Source organism: Prunus mume, linkage group LG6 (assembly GCF_029339155.1).
Source record: "Prunus mume cultivar Tortuosa linkage group LG6, ASM2933915v1, whole genome shotgun sequence".
Classification (NCBI taxonomy): Eukaryota; Viridiplantae; Streptophyta; class Magnoliopsida; order Rosales; family Rosaceae; genus Prunus; species Prunus mume.
This window is the reverse complement of record NC_142703.1, coordinates 12,997,941-13,015,235: the sequence shown is the minus strand read 5'-3', so window position 1 is coordinate 13,015,235 and position 17,295 is coordinate 12,997,941. Positions and strand designations below refer to the sequence as shown.

The 17,295-nt window shown below is 39.2% G+C and overlaps 3 protein-coding genes across 3 annotated transcripts; 2 read left to right on the top strand and 1 right to left on the bottom strand.

Moving 5' to 3' along the window:
- The first annotated feature begins 3,140 nt into the window (after positions 1-3,140).
- Positions 3,141-5,783, top strand: LOC103334813 (subtilisin-like serine protease 2). Its single transcript, XM_089053973.1, has one exon. It carries the CDS (start codon positions 3,299-3,301, stop codon positions 5,603-5,605), a length of 2,307 nt encoding a protein of 768 aa, XP_088910099.1. The 5' UTR covers positions 3,141-3,298; the 3' UTR covers positions 5,606-5,783.
- Positions 5,784-9,636: 3,853 nt separating this feature from the next.
- LOC103334814 (protein EARLY-RESPONSIVE TO DEHYDRATION 7, chloroplastic-like) lies at positions 9,637-13,154 on the top strand. Its single transcript, XM_008237781.3, has 4 exons — positions 9,637-10,857; positions 11,583-11,749; positions 12,238-12,322; positions 12,733-13,154. Exons 1-4 carry the CDS (start codon positions 10,046-10,048, stop codon positions 12,917-12,919), a joined length of 1,251 nt encoding a protein of 416 aa, XP_008236003.2. The 5' UTR covers positions 9,637-10,045; the 3' UTR covers positions 12,920-13,154.
- Positions 13,155-13,398: 244 nt separating this feature from the next.
- On the bottom strand, positions 13,399-16,755 carry LOC103334816 (amino acid permease 3-like). The gene is made up of 9 exons (XM_008237782.3): positions 16,737-16,755; positions 16,530-16,579; positions 16,293-16,425; positions 15,636-15,869; positions 15,456-15,549; positions 15,139-15,353; positions 14,811-14,968; positions 14,478-14,705; positions 13,399-13,991 (listed from the first exon to the last, which is right to left on the bottom strand). Exons 2-9 carry the CDS (start codon positions 16,575-16,577, stop codon positions 13,566-13,568), a joined length of 1,536 nt encoding a protein of 511 aa, XP_008236004.2. The 5' UTR covers positions 16,578-16,579; positions 16,737-16,755; the 3' UTR covers positions 13,399-13,565.
- Positions 16,756-17,295: the final 540 nt, after the last annotated feature.

Sequence of the window (17,295 nt, the reverse complement as noted above, 5' to 3'; positions counted from 1 at the left end):
AATCTCCCAATTAGCATGTATGAACGAAATTGATGAAAAGTTTATCATACAAATTATATGAGCCCAGTGCTTAATCATTTGCATGATCCAACACCACAATTGTGCAAAAAACCAAACAATAATCTAAGATTGAATTTGACAACCATTTTGGTTTTCTATTTCTGTTTCTTCATTTCCAAACGAGCTTTTTTTTTTTTTTTTTAAAGGTGTTCTCTAAGCTAAAGCTTGCTATCATGTAAACTCTTCCTGTGAAACTTATGCTTCATTCTTTTAGATTTATGAGGTCATGGCTGAAGCAATTGACAATCTTTCTGGTTTTATTTTGTGTGGTATAATTTGTACTAGAATTTGTGTTTGATTCCTCTTTAGTTTATTAGCTTGCTTGATTTCTCAATTGTTGGATAAGTTGAGTTCGGTACGGCCAAATTAAAAGTAAGGAGGGGGCATGCTTCCAATGGCAATGCCATGAAAGAAGAAACATGCTCCCTCCTTCTTTGGTACACTTTTTGTTCGCCCATACCTAACTCAAGTTACCCAACAACTTAGAAATCAATCAAAAAAAGAAATAAAAGGGTAATCAAACACAAATTCCAATATAAATTAAACAACATAAAAGAAAAGTACAAAAATTATCAATTTCTTCAAGAGTGCTGCTATTTTCACCCCTTGTCCTATTTTCCCACCCACCTTATCTTTCCACCCACCATGTAAATTTGAAAAAAAACAATCATATTTTCCCACCCATCTTTATTCCTAAGATACCCTTTCATTGTTAATTCAACCAAAACCCAAACAAACCCAGCAACCTCTTCTTATTCTTCTTCAATCACAATTCTAAACAAATCCCGAAAGACACCCTTTAGTCCCAAGCCCCTACAGCATGCCCTTGCTTTCATTGAAAGCATGCTACCCTTCAACCCCCTGCCAATCCAAAACCCAATAACTCTTTTGAGTTATTCAACCTAAAACCATACCAAACAACAAACCAAAGAAAAATAAAGAATCTTTTCATTCATTGGGGTGGTTGTCGAGAGGAGGGATGAGAGAAATAAGGATAAAAAAGGAGGAGGGGGAGGGTGGATGGGTGCATGGGGAAGATAAGACAGATAGTGTGGGGAAGATAAGACAGACAATAGGGTGGAGAGAGAGAGAGAGAGAGAGAGAGAGAGAGAGAGAGAGAGAGAGAAGAGAGAAAATAAGGAGAGCGGAGGTTCGGATGTGTGGTTGGGTGGTGGGGCGGTCGGGGATTCTATAGCAATGTTTTGACCAAGTTAGGTCTGTAGATAGAGAGAAATATAGAGGAAAAGAGGATTTGTCCGTGGCCGGGGGAGGGGTTGCTGCTGGCGAGATGGGATGACTGACAAGTCGGGTGGGTAGGTGAGGGAGATTTGGTGGTTGTTGGGTTTTTAATTTTTTTTAATATTTAGTTTTTGATTTTTTTTAGTTATTGAACATGTGTCTAAAAATTTGATAGTCCTTATAAGTCATTTTACAAATGAATAAATTTGTCTATAAAATTTTGAAAATAAAGTGGGTGGGGAAATATGACAATTGGGTGGAAATAGCAGTACTCTTTCTTTAACCATATAGGTCCTCTAAAATCTGAAAGAATGAAGCATAAGTTTCGTAATGAAGAGTTTACTTGATAGCAAGCTTCAGCTTAGAGGAACACCCACCTAAATAAAAAGATACCAAATTTCCATTCCAACATGAATCTATGGTGGATTTGTATTATGTTACTATAACCTCTTGCATCTCTCATAGGTAATAACTACCCAAAACCCTAAATGATTACATAATTAAACTTTAATTTTCATACTTTGGTATCTTTAAACATTGAATTCTAGTTCCGTCTCTCGCTAAAATAAATCATGAATGTTGATTGTGCCATCTGTTGTCATATTTTTTATTATTATTTAGCATTCAAATGACATTTATTTCATGACAAATGACATCTAAAGTTGAATGATAATTCCCTACATCTAAAACTGAATGATCATCCACTTTACTTCAATACTGATAGTAGGTATATCTCTCAATTAGCATGTATGTATGAAATAGATGAAAATATCACACAAAATAGATGAACCCATACTTAATCATTTGCATGATACTAGAAAAATGAAGTGTACCAAAAAAAAAAAAAAAACCAAACAAAATCCAGCATGCAAGTTCAATAACAGATAGTATATGAGCATTTATTAATAGGATAAAAGATTGATAATGGATATGGTATATATTTTGGTGGATATTGTTCGACTCCTTTTCTGTAAAGAAATACTCTTTATTTATGTGAATCATAATTTGACACATATGCAAAAATAATTTATAAAAAATATAAAAATAAAAACTTATACATACATATCACATACTGCTATCGACGGGACTTATATGGTTGGATAATCTTGTCAGTCAAGTTCTAATTAATTAACAAACAAATAGCCTCCAAAAGAAAATATCTACTTTAAATCAAAACGACTGAGATTCCTTTCTAAATGCGTCTGGTTGTGTCTCACATCCATCCACTTTAATACTTCAATCCAGCTAAAGAATAAAGATTTCCTGTGTCTACACTTTAGGAGCAGTCAAATTTATTCCATCCCAGTTATTAATAATCAATTTGCCTATACTATATGCCAAGACTCGTGCACAGCATGGACAACATCATGATCATCTCCACTAATCCAACGGTCATTATTAATCATCATTCATTCCCCCTAACTCACATTAATTTCCTCCTGAATTTTGCAAAGGGTAATTATTGTGCATCCGAGGTTCTGTGTTCGGACTAATGTAAACAAATTCCCACATTTTTCATTTTCGTTTATTTATGAATACCTCCCTCCATTTGAGGAGTAAAGGAAGGAGTAGGAACCCTCCAAATTGATGGACCGTCACTTTAATTTCCTTTTCTTTCTTTTATCTTTAGTAAGTTTAGACACCGAATGACCGGGGGACACAAAACGACATCACAATCTTCCAGTTTAAATTAAGGACCCTACGCCGTCGTTTAGGTAGCAGGATATAGAAATCCAACGTGGTCTCTTTTCTTAGGGCCCGCAGTGAAAGTGCTGACTCATTAGGGTCCTTGACACGACAAAATTATATCAACTCACACTCCCCCGCTATTAAATAATCAAAACTATCAAACGTTTATATTGAAAACTAATTTTGATTAATTAAATTTAAAAAAAGACAATAATCTCTCTCTCTCTCTCTCTCTCTATTATATCATCAGTCCCTTCTCTGTCGGTCACTCACAGTCCACTCACCTCACTCTCACTGTCTGCTCTCTCCAATGGCCGCCACTTCTCTCCCCTTCCTCCTCTTCCTCTTCACGTTCTTCAAATTTTCAGCTTCGCAAACCGCCGATCAAACACTCAAGACCTTCCTTTTCCGAGTAGACAGAAACTCCAAGCCGTCGATTTTCCCGACCCATTATCACTGGTACGCATCGGAGTTCGCAGACCCACCTCAGATCCTCCACGTATACGACACCGTCTTCCATGGCTTCTCCGCATCTCTCACCCCTCACCAAGTCGCCTCCATCTCCAGCCACCCTTCAGTCCTCGCCGTGATCGAGGACCAGCGCAGACACCTCCACACCACTCGCTCCCCTCAATTTTTGGGGCTCAGAAACCAGCGCGGGCTCTGGTCCGAATCTGACTACGGCTCCGACGTTATCGTCGGAGTCTTCGACACCGGAGTCTGGCCAGAACGCCGGAGCTTCTCGGATAAGCATCTCGGTCCGATTCCCAGACGCTGGAGAGGGGTTTGCGAAACCGGAGTGAAATTCGCGAAAAGTAACTGCAACAGGAAGCTGGTAGGAGCTCGGTTCTTCATCAAGGGACACGAGGCGGCGGCCAACGCCGGCGGTCCGATATCCGCCATCAACGACACCGTTGAGTACCGGTCCCCGCGAGACGCCGACGGCCATGGAACACACACCGCCTCCACGGCGGCTGGCAGGTACGCCTTCGAGGCCAGCATGTCTGGTTACGCCTCCGGCATTGCCAAAGGCGTCGCTCCGAAAGCTCGGTTGGCCGTTTACAAGGTCTGCTGGAAAGAATCTGGTTGCTTCGACTCCGATATATTGGCCGCCTTCGACGCCGCCGTTAACGACGGCGTGGATGTCATATCCATTTCCATCGGAGGCGGCGACGGCATATCGTCTCCGTATTATCTCGATCCGATCGCAATCGGCTCGTACGGCGCCGTTGCGCACGGTGTGTTCGTGTCGTCGTCGGCAGGCAACGACGGTCCAAACGGCATGTCGGTGACGAACCTCGCCCCGTGGCTTACGACGGTGGGTGCGGGCACCATCGATCGGAATTTCCCGGCAGTTGTGATTTTAGGCGACGGGCGGAGGCTAAACGGCGTGTCGTTGTACGCTGGATCGCCTCTGAAAGGCAAGATGTACCCTGTCGTTTATCCCGGGAAATCCGGCATGCTCTCTGGTTCGCTGTGCATGGAGAATTCCCTGGACCCCCGCGAGGTCAGGGGCAAAATCGTAATTTGCGACCGGGGGAGCAGCCCCCGCGTGGCTAAAGGTTTGGTCGTGAAAAAAGCTGGCGGCGTGGGGATGATCCTGGCTAACGGAATCTCTAACGGCGAGGGTCTCGTCGGCGACGCTCATCTTATTCCCACTTGCGCTGTGGGTGCAGACGAGGGTGATGCAGTTAAGTCGTACGTGTCGTCCACTAAGACGCCCACGGCGACGCTCGACTTCGAAGGCACTGTGATCGGAATCAAACCGGCTCCAGTTGTGGCTTCGTTCTCGGGTCGTGGGCCGAACGGGTTGAACCCGGAGATTCTCAAGCCGGACCTGATTGCTCCCGGAGTTAACATTTTAGCTGCTTGGACAGACGCGGTGGGGCCCACTGGCCTGGAAACCGACATTAGAAAAACGGAGTTTAATATATTGTCTGGGACTTCCATGGCGGCCCCACACGTGAGCGGAGCCGCGGCTTTGCTCAAGTCGGCTCACCCGGATTGGAGCCCAGCCGCCATAAGATCGGCTATGATGACTACAGCGAGCGTGACCGATAATCGAAATCAGACCATGACCGACGAGGCCACTGGAAAGGCCTCCACGGCTTATGATTTGGGTGCGGGTCATTTGAATCTGGGCCGGGCCATGGATCCGGGGCTTGTTTATGATATCACCAATGACGATTATGTTCGGTTTCTATGTTCGGTCGGGTACGGGCCCCGAGTGATCCAGGTGATCACACGGACCCCGCTCAATTGCCCGGCCAAGAAGCCCTCGCCGGAGAATCTCAATTACCCATCGATTGCGGCGTTGTTTTCAACCGCGGGTAAGTCGAGTAAGACGTTTATCCGGACCGTGACAAATGTGGGCCAGCCCAACGCGGTGTACCGGCCCAGGATCGAGGCCCCGAGAGGGGTGACCGTAGCGGTGAAGCCGTCGAGGCTGGTGTTTAACGAGGCCGTGAAGAAGCGGAGCTTCATAGTGACGGTTGGAGTAGATAGGAAGAATGTGGTGTTTGGTGAGGCGGGTGCTGTGTTCGGGTCGCTCTATTGGAGCGATGGGAAGCATGTGGTTCGGAGCCCCATTGTGGTGACCCAAATGGATCCCTTGTAAATCGGAGGGAGGATCAAAACACGTCGTTTTGATCTTTCGTAAAGGTAGATGTACAAGTTGTGTGTTTACCTATAGGCCCAAGAGCTGGTTTTGGAGGGTTGATGTAGTGTGAAATTTTCCTTTTTTTTTTTTTTTTCTTTTTCTTTTCTTTAAATTATAAAATCTCCAAGTTCGTTTATATCTGTAGACTGTTAGCCGTCTATATATATATATATATATATATATTACTGGATAATATAAACTTTATGTCAATGGCCAAACAATTTTTCTTTGAAATTAAAATCAGTCAATGCAATCGGAAACCATGACGAAAATGTATATATATTTAAGTTTGGAATTTTGTATAATATAAATATATCATGCATAAAATAATTTATTTTTCTGAGGGAATCAAATTACTATAATATATTAATATATAGAATAGTATTGGTAAGATATTCAAAAGGGAATGAATTTCTTGGTTAATATTCCTACTCCCACTTGGTATAAATGAATTTTATAAACCATCTCATGTTTTATAATGGAGTGTGGGGAAGCTCTCAAGAATGTGGGAGCACTAAGTTAATCTTTTCAAATCTTTTATTTTTGTCACATTGAGCTACCCAAATCTTTGTTCCTTTTAAATTAACAAATTAAACCATCAACGGTCACTTTTTCTTATTAATTTATAAATTAATTCAAAGAACCATCAACCGTCGCTTTTTCCTTTTTAATTTATAAATACAATTTTAAAATCTTATACGAGCGATAATTTTATACAAGTTGTCATGGCATTTGAACCCGATACAATTGACCTGCAAATCAAAACGAAACCTCATGGGCACAATCTATAATAACCTTACTCTTTCTTTATTGTTGATGAATTAAGAAAACAAAGAGAACAAACACTTCAGAACACGACGATTTTTGACTTCACACTACTTTCCTTTGATTGATCCTCCCTAAATTATAGGCTAATTTCTGTCACCTATATATATATATATATATATATATATGTCCCATATGTGACAAGTTGGTGACAGGAAGGACCTTGCCGGCCCTGTATTAATCACGTTATGCTATACATTAGTAATCTAGCATATAAATATCAGGGTGGGTCCCATGATGGATCCACACTAATGAACAAAAGATTTGTACCCCATAATTCACCCATTTGGTAAAGAGACGAGCAATAACACAGAGGGAAACAAAAACAAAAAGGAATTCACTTCATAATATGTAATTTCGTTTGAGGAGAGATGATATAAACTATAATTGGGTTAAACTTTAGGGTTTTTTTTCTTCTTCTATTTTTTTGCCCAAGGGTTAAACTTTAAAGTTAGTGTCACGGATTGAGCATTTTTGTTAGTCAATCCAATCAATTAGTCTGCTAGATGTGATGTTTTTTCAATTGAACGTGGTCCTTTTAAATATGACTACCCGTGACAAAGAATTTGTAGTTTTGCTCTTTAGGAAATGTCCTGAGTTTAAGTTATAGCATCTGTATAGCATGTGTGAATTTAGTACGTTATTGCTCATCTCAATAGAAAAATTCATTTAAAATAAAAAAACACGACTAACTCAAATTCATGTGTTTGATTCTCCATTATTTTTACATGTTTTTATTAAAATATATATGTGACTATTTGTAACACCACTACTACACTTGCTAAAGGCAAATCAGTTGGTTGAGCATGCTTTAAGTGAACAAGACGATTTATGTAATCTTTTACAAAATTGCTTTCAAAGTTTTTTGGTTGTTTGCGCTTTGAAGCATTATTTTAAGAACTAAAATAGCGCACACAGGTGTGGAATCCACTTTTTTCTTATCTCGAGTGCAAGGAAGCGAGCACATACCATGCATAATTTAAGATATGTGGACTGAAGAAATTTGTTGTAAAGATGAGATCGAAATTAAAGTATGCACAAACTGCTTGCAATTTACTCTTTCCTTTTCCTTTTTCTTTTTCTTTTTCTTTTTCTTTTTCTTATCTGGGCACAAAATTAAATATGACTTTGATTTGATTCGCGCTTTTCCCATGCATAATTTATCTACTTTGATGCCATCCAAAGTCATCTTTGAAGTGAGTTCCAAGCTTCTGACCACAAAAGCCAGTTCTCAGTGATTAAAAAAGTTTGAATACCATTGTCATTGTCAGTTTGTGCAGAAGATGGTAGAAATGGTGGGCCTGGGTGCAACACATTGGATTCTATTGTCAAGTGGGTGAGCCAGCCCAATTTTCCCATGGCCCATGAAGAAATTCAGTTCAAGTTCCCACCTTCATGAGCCAAGCTAAGCTACAAACGTGCATGTAAAGTTTCAAACTTGTTACATGTAGAGTTTCGAACTTGAGATCACTAATTTATAAGTTAATTTCATTTTTTATTGAGCTAGACTTCGTTGGCAAAGTTTGTACATATTTGGTTTTACCCTATTTTGTTCCAGTAACTAAAATACTATCATATCATATACCCTCGTTAGCAAAGTTAACATGAAAAAAAGCTAGAGAGAGAAACATATTTCATCTACACTAACGACTTGTCTACTGGTGACTCCACACACATATCAAGATATGTAATTTATGCTCATTAAATTCCTCCTTTTGCTATTGTATAAATCATCGAGTTCAACAATCTTAGATCATATGGATAATGAATTCAGTCTTATTACTTTTCTCAATATTATATTTACAACATAATCTTATTAATAAAATAATTAACCCCACAAAAAGCTAAAAAGAGAAAAAGAAAAAGCCACTTAACTTTACCAAAAAGTAGAAATTTCATTACATATTAGTACCCTTTAAATCCAGTTGAAGACAGGAAAGTTGGAAACGAGACCATAGCAAAAGCAGAAAAACAGGTAAGATTACCCATTTTTTTGCTGTTGTAGAATAACAGCTCCACCGAAACACAGACGGCATTTTTCTTGGCAAGAAATTAATTATGCAGCATTGACCACATAAATTCGTTCAAGCACGGGTCACAACGAACCGGACAGCAAGGAAAACTATGCCAACAGATTCCTCCATGGCAGAGCTTAAAGCTCACAAGTGTGGCATTGGAATTATGGAGCACGAACAATGCTGCTACCTCTATGAGAAGAGCAACAAAGATAAGAATGAAGGAGAAGATGGCAGAAATCAGAACGAGAGCAACGTTCGAGAAGTTCAATTCTAAGAACTTGAGGGCCAAGATGTTTAAACCCCAAATGTAGGTCCAGTTGGATGCAAGAGCATCTGAGGTCCTCATTTTAATGTAAAATAGGGTTAGAATTTAAATAGATAAATGAGACTTGCTAGCACTTTATATATAGAAGGAGCATTTTTAGGGTTTATCAGATCAAGTTGAAAGGAGAGTGAGAGTGGTTCAGCTGGAAATTGATTGAAAAATAATCTAGTTGTGGAGCTTGATGTTGATGGTTGTGGTGCAATGAGGACTTTAAGAGGCTTTGGATTATTTTGAACATTTGATGCACATAAAACCAAGGTACAATATGTATTGGATTTGGACCCAACTGATGGACCCAACCTGAGTGAAGGCATAACATAAGGGTAGAATTCTATAGCGAGGAACTTATTTGAGGCGTTATATGGGGATCATCTGAATTGCCATAACTATTGGAAGATCTTTATCTGAAAAAAAAGGGCTGCTTTTTTGCAATCTCTGGATCAAATCTTATCCCCAATTTTCTGAACAAGCAGGCATCTTCTTGCATCAGAGGTTTTGAGCATGGGAATATATTATAACCTATGAAGATGGCCAAACAGTCCTCCCTTATTTTATTTTATATTATGTTTTGTAATTAATAAAAAAGAGATTCGAATATGAGACCCGTCAACATTTGGAACAGGAATACCAGTAGACCATAAGTTAAGAAGTTATTATTCCTAAAGGACAAAGAAATATTCATATTGAAGATGCTAAACGGATGAACATATTACTATTTCCCGTCATTCTCCCCGACATCATTTAATCTGGGTCTTCTACTACATGCCATCTAATTGATGCTTCTTCTTTTATAAGATATTTAAAATATCGATAGATATTTCGATATTTTATCTCGAGTGCAAAGGGGAAGCACGTATAACCGACTAATACAGAGAAAATCAATCTTTGGTGCAAGATGTCGGACACATTGCAGAGGGAGTCTCGTCCAATTCAATCCAAAGTAGACTTCTTTCTTAATAGGCGAGACCCAAATTGACACGTGGCGAGAGCTCAAGCACCCCGAACTAACAAGCAGTTACTTCAGAGCATCGACCTCCACGGTTATTACGCGGCAAATCCAAGTGTCGCCGCGTGTCTCGAGCCTCTGCATCGTCGTCGTCACTGACACGCTTCCTCCATTTTCTTAAACCCCAAGATTAGTCCAACCCTAATAAAACCCCCAAAATCTCTCGCTGTGACTTCGCCCAAACCAAACATTGACAAAACTCAGAGACCAACCAATCCAAAACCATGTCTGCTTCAAAACCCATTTCTCCTTCTTCTTGTTCGTCTCTGTACCCTTCAGCCGACATGAAGGACCTCGCCGAGAACCTCTTCCCGGAAGACGACGCCGTTTCTAACCGAAATACGCAATCATCCGAAGAACTTATGGTCAAAATCCCAGGGGCTATCGTCCACCTCATAGAGAAAGACTCAAGCATCGAACTTGCGACTGGAGAACTCACCATAGTTAGTCTCCGCCAAAATGGGAACATAGTCGCTGTACTTGCCCGCGTAGGCGACCAGATTCAATGGCCTCTGGCCAAAGACGAAGCCGCCGTGAAGCTCGACCAGGCCCACTACTTCTTCACTCTTCGGGTCCCCGCAAATGGGTCGCCGAAAAGAGACGAAATTGATGACTCGACCCATGAGAAAGGTCAGTTTGTTCTGCTGAATTATGGGTTAACTTTTGCTTCTTCGAAGGGGCAAGAGGGTTTGCTGAAGGAGCTCGATCAGATTTTGGGGATTTACAGTTGTTTTTCGGAGGAGAGGGTGGAGGGGTTGGGGAATTGGGAGGTTCTGGATGGGTCGGTGGGAAGGGACACGTCTCAGGAGGAGAGGGCCGCGGCCTACTGGACTACGCTGGCTCCGAATGTAGAGGATTACAGCGGGAAGTGCGCGAGGTTGATTGCGGCGGGTTCGGGTCAGGTGATTAGGGGAATTTTGTGGTGTGGGGATGTGACTGTGGATAGGTTGAAGTGGGGGAATGAGTTCTTGAAGATGAGAATGGGGCCCACTTCAGAATCAGAGATTAGTCCAGAGACTTTGAAGAGGATACAAAGGTGTGTTATTTGATTATTCAGAATTGTTTTTAAGTTGAATAAATCATTGTTTATGGTTTTAAACTTTTGTTAGTTTTGTTTGTGCTAGCAAATCTGCCTATTTGGCCTTTTGCACATTTGAATATGGTTTTTTCTTTTGACTGCCATGACCAATCTCCACTTGGCAACAAAAAAAATAAAAAATTCCTCCAAAATATTTTTGTGTTTGAATTAAAGAGTCCACCTTGCATCACGTTTTACTGCCCATATTCCATTAATGAACCAGTATAATCGTAAATGTTAGGGGAATCCTTTTTTAATTTTCATCCTTAATCTACAAAAGCATCACTTTTGCTGCCATAAATTTTCACTATGTTAGCAATTTTAGCATGTTTAAGGTACATGAATTTTAGTTTCATAGGAATTATCTTGTTAAGACCCTATTAATTGATTAAAACCTCAGATTCATACTAGAACCACGATGATTCAATAAAACCCTTTCAAACTAAGTCCCAAAATTCCCTGAGTAAGAACCGTTGGATCATCACTTATTCAATGAATAGATATAATGACTGAAAATCCAAAGAAACCTTTGTCCTTTGATCAAAATAAAGCCTAAACGTTTAGTTTGACTTCTAACTATTATATGATTGTCATATTTGTATACTGCCAATGTCTTTTCCTTTGGGTTTGTACTTATTATACAGTGAAGAGAGTGTATAACATATTATGGTGTAAACTTTCAGGGTTAAGAAGTTGACAAAGATGTCAGAGGACGTGGCCTCTGGAATCCTTTCTGGGGTTGTTAAAGTATCTGGATTCTTCACAAGTTCTATAGTTAACTCTAAAGTTGGCCAGAAATTTTTTAGCCTTCTGCCCGGAGAGATCGTCCTTGCTTCCTTGGATGGATTCAGTGAGTCTTTTATCTCAAACACTTGAATTATACATATTCTTATATCATGCTACTTTAGATACTGTAGATTTTCTACCATAGGCTTCTACTAGCTTTAGGTCTCATGCCATACACCTTTAGAGAAAGGAAAAGAAGAATTATGAATTCTTATTGAAATTATTGTTCAGGAACAAATTTTCTGGTAGGGATTCGCTTCCCACAGTTGTTGTCTTGTATTGGTGAGAAATTGGAAGTGTTTTCAGCTTTCCTTTAGATGATCATATTTGAGATGTGGAGGAGCTGAAATCATGCATGTTGGGGTAGGAGTTTCAAACACAGAAGTAGGCTCTTAAAAGAACTAGAAACATGAGATAATATAGGACATTGGGATCTCTGTTTATTCTTTTCCTGTTTTTTTTTTTTTTTTTCATTTTTTCTGCAATTGTATAAACTAGGAACTAGTGGCATTTTTCCTGTCCTCAATGTTTGTTGTTTGTGTGCAAACACAGACAAGGTCTGTGATGCTGTTGAAGTGGCGGGAAGGAATGTTATGTCAACCACATCAGTTGTCACCACTGGACTTGTTTCACAGAGGTAAGTCTAAATTTAATCCGTGAAAATTATCAATGCTTCAATTCAATCCTCATCCCTTTGATGATTTGTACAATAATCAATTTACATCATGAACACTACTTTTCCAATAGTTGGCATTAAATTTTGTGATGGTGGTGCTCTGTTCTGTGGATTGTTCATATTTCTATTGAGTGGATGGCTGTTTTTTAATACAGTTCTTATCCCACTAATATTGACAGCATCATTCTTGAGAACCATATCTTAATTGCACAATTATTGCAGCTGCATGCCTGTAGCTTGATTTTCAGAGCAAGTTCCATGGTTGGCTGAGACTTGGACTTAGTTCGTGGCCCTAATGTTTGAAACAATATATTTTTCTTTGATTGTTCACCGGGGAGAGCACATTACTGAAGGTGATTTCTTCATTGCAGGTATGGAGAACCAGCGGCAAGGGTAACGAATGAAGGGCTTGATGCTGCCGGGCATGCTATAGGGACGGCTTGGGCTGTGTTCAAGGTGAGAAGGGCTTTAAACCCGAAGAGTGTGTTCAAGCCTACAACCCTTGTTAAAGCTGCTGCTGAATCAAAGTCCTCCAAGCTGAAGTCTCAAACTAAGTGATGGATACTTGGGGTGGTGGGTTGCTCCTTTAGCTGGCCTCTTTTGGTTGCTGTTTGCGATGCACTTATCCGTTATTTTGAAAATTAAGGGATTATTCAAATTTTATTCTGTCCATTTTGCCATGATCTGAAAACGATGGGGTGTCTGCACCAAAAATGTAAATGTACTAATAGGCATGTGACCGATTCTGACAAGAGGCCACTACAGTTAGTTTAACAATATGGGTTCATCGTCATGTCCATGATCTTCATATAAATATATATATATATATATATATATATATATATCATGAAAACCACTTTGTTTCAAAAGTAGGCACTGAGTTTAGTTTTCTTATTTTCATGTTGCTGTGGAATCTTTATAATGTTGCTATCGATTAAGATGCCAAAGTTGTGCTTCAGGCAATTACAAGTTGTCTGCTTCTGTAGCCAAGTTGGCATGCATTTCACGAGCAGAGCATAAGATTTTACAACAATAAATAGTAAAAGAAGACATCTTATTCCTTATTGTAACTCCTTGCAATGTTTTCTTTTTCTTGTTTTTAAACCCTCTCTCACAAATACACAGCAGGCACTAGATATACACATGCTTTCATCAAATTCCTAATCTGTAAAGCCTTCCATTTCATGAGCATCTTCTTCAGGCTTCAATAGCTAGTTTTAAAAGGTTTATAAGTCTTGAGATCCAGAACCACACCAGCCACAGAACCGACTGCAGCAGCTATGGTGACAAGGAGACAACTGATGCTAAGCATCTTAAGCCCAACCCATCTGCTGCTCCATTTCCCAATCTTCTGTTGAGCAATGTACATCTCAACTGGGAAGTAAACTGTCAATGGCCAGAACCCAAAGGCTCCAAGAATTCCAACCACATCATTGAAGAAAGGCAGCAGCATGGATATGAGGGTTGTTATCATGACAAATATGGTCCTCCATACTAAGCGAAACAGGTTGAGTTGGTAGACGCCATGGAAGGGGATTGGTATGTCATATTCTGCTGTTACAAAGTCACTCTTTGGCCACCTCTGTGCGCTCCATTTCTCCACAAATGCAAATAATGGCTGGCAGTAGACCTGCAGGGTTCACTGCTTTAGAACTTTGAAATAGACAAATATTCCTTTTAATAAACGAGGGGATCTTGCAAAGGACTCAACTTGATGTGGGTACTTAGAAAAGTAACATTTCTCTATAAATTTTGCAAAGTAATTCATGTTAGAAAACAATGAGTCTCAAAAGCGTAAGTTGTCAGGAAATAGGCCAACAATGTGTATCAAGCTTATAACTCAATTGAAATTGAAAGGACTGAAACAACCTTACTTAAATTTGAGATACCGGAAAGAATCAAAGACAACAGAGACTAGTGACAATTGTAGAGTCGAGATTATTAAGATTTTAGCAATTGGATGTATAAGTTGGAGTATTTCGGTATTTTCAGTATAATATGAGTTTTTTTTCCTACTTAACGAATGCTGAGAAATTATAAAATATTCAATTTAAATTGCAAGACGGGTTTTACTAATTGTATTGCTCTAAACTCAACAAGCGGCTCGGAGGCATACCTGAAATGCACCAACAAGGTGGACAACAATAGCAACATTGGCAATATCTAGTAGCCAGTAAGGGTTGTAGAATCCAAAGCCAGTCAAGAGGTTGCCTGGGGCCAGGTCACCAAAGGCTGCATACCCAAAGCAACCACAGAGTAGATAGAACACTGTGGTCAGAGCTATGCTGAATACAGTTGCCTTCTTCATGGTCTTATGTTCTGCAGGAGGAGATCTTATTGTATCCTGCAGAGCACATCAATTTTGCTAGCATTAACAATCAGATTCTACAATTAAAAAAAGAAGAGGATAATATAGTTGTTTCATTTGCTAAATATATTGCAGAAGTACCTGAATTTCAATGAGAACCAAAGAATAAGAGTAAGCAAAGGCAATAGCTCCAAGAGCTTGCATGCTCCTCCACATCTTTTGTGCAGGAGTAACTGTTCCTGCATGGGTTACTGTCCCAATGCTGATACCCAATAGGCTTCCTTTAAATCCCCCATTTCCTGAAAAAATATAACAAAAATTGCAGCTGTTCATATATATACAATAAAAAAAAAGGATATCATTAAGTTTATCAACTTTCAGACTTTACAAAAAAAAAATTTGTCTCTCTTTCATAGCTGAAGTTTGCATATAACAGATTTCAAGTATGTAATAAGAATATTAGTTGTACCTACAATTTTGCCAATGCCAAGTCCAAGGCCAACAGAGGAGTATGTGAAGGACATAATGGCAGCTACTATTGAGAGCCACCATACTTGATTAAAATCTGGGATCTGAGAAAATATCACCTCTATGATTCCAAATGTTATCATGTACCCATTGCTTGACATGTGGCATGGATCTTTCCCTCCACTTTTATGGTAACAGTTTGATCTCTTTATTGCCCTAATACACAAATCATATGCTAATAAATTACAGTTCATCTGCGTGTAAGTATTTTCTATGTTCAAACAGAACACAAGAATTTAGTTTACTCAGGCAACTTACATCATGCTGACAGATGAGGCAATGGTGTAGCCAATTGCTACACCAAATAGATTAAAGTACTGGACCAACCCACACAACATGACCTTTCTTCCTCCTGCAACTCCAAATTGGCATCATCACAACCAAAACCAATCATTTCCATAGTTGAAAGGTAGCTAACGAGTAAAGACAATCCCTTACCTAAGTTGGCCTTGATAGCATCCATGTAGGTATAATTTCTCTGTCCTGTGACAGGATCACCGGACCGGTAGCACATTGCTAGGAGATTGGAAGTGTAGAGATTGACAAGGGCAAAAAGCAGCAGGACAGATGGTCCTGCAACCCAACCAAGCTGAGCTATTGCCCATGCTAAGGAAAGGACACCAGATCCTATAACTGCTGTGATAATATGTGACGCCGAAGTCCAAAAAGTTCCTGCACCAGCAACACCTTGTGATTCTTGAACTATGATTAAGGTACTAATTACTTGATAATTGATATCAACTTATCATAAACTCATAAGTTGGTCCTGCAGAAAAAAAAAAAACTCTGCTTTTTGGAAAGGATCTTATGCATATATATTTTATACAGCTGAATCTATTGAGACCATGCATGCAAATTATCACTTTATTGACCCAAATCAGGAAATAGAATATATATATATATATATATATATATATGAGAGTTTTGCCTGAAATTCAACATGGGTTTTTAAGTTCAAAGTTAAGTTTATTAATTGAGTTCCATGTAGCTGAAAATGAAGCATGGTTTTGAAGAAAACACATTACAACATGATTGTTTTTCCTTGAAAAGGAAAGTGGTGAAGCAAATTATTCAAAGATGGGTAAGTGCAGCTACCTGTTCTCTTCAGGCGACCATCATCATCAAAGCATTTGATATAGCTGGACTGAGGGTTTATGGCTTCAGACTCAGTGACTTTGGGTTGGACTTCCACTTGCAAGTAGTGCCTGATGTCATGCCTCTCTTCCACCTGAAATTGAAATGAAAATAATTAAATACACCAAGAGAAAGAAATATTATTCTAACCTCTAAAGAATAAATAAAGAAATAAAGAACTGAGAGAGAGGCTCTCACAGCTCCATGGTGGATTCTGCTTGGAAGAGTCCTACTTCTTTGCAACATTGCTTCAAGGTAACAGACAGTATTTAGAATATCAGAGAGAGAGAGAGAGATGATTGATGTTTCAAAATATGAAGTGGGCTTTTATAGATGAAGAAAATGAGTTGATTAGAAAGAAGTACAGTGCATAAGGGATCGTGTAACACACACACACACACACACCTTATACTGCTTGTTCCAAAATTCCTTGTCGATTTTGAATCAAATCAAGTTCAAAAACTAAGTATGGTGTTTAGGAAATACTAGGATTAACAATACAAGTGGCTTAAGGAATAGTTAAAAGTAACTTAATCCAATAATTAGTACCAGAAACGTATGTCTGCTAACTTCCTGGAAACATGGCATCATAGCAAGATGCATATTTTAATTCCCAGCCCCATGATATGTTTAAGTACCCATTTTTCACATTTACCACAGTCCTCATGATGAAGCTGCATCTTTGTACTTTATAAGAAAAGTGGTGTAGAAAATCCCCATGTGAAAATGACAGGCAAATTTAATAAGAATAGTATGAAAGGAATGGGTTGTATATCCGACATTTTATAGAAGATAATGTTGAACTTTGGTAATCAATAGTCTTCATTAACTGTTATTTTCCACACTTTCGACACTTGCTCATGATGACCGTCCCAAATAAAATGGACATTTACTTTTGCTCGTTTTTGTTAATGATGGTTATTTACTCTTACAAGCTACTTTGAAAGATAAAAAGTAAAACATA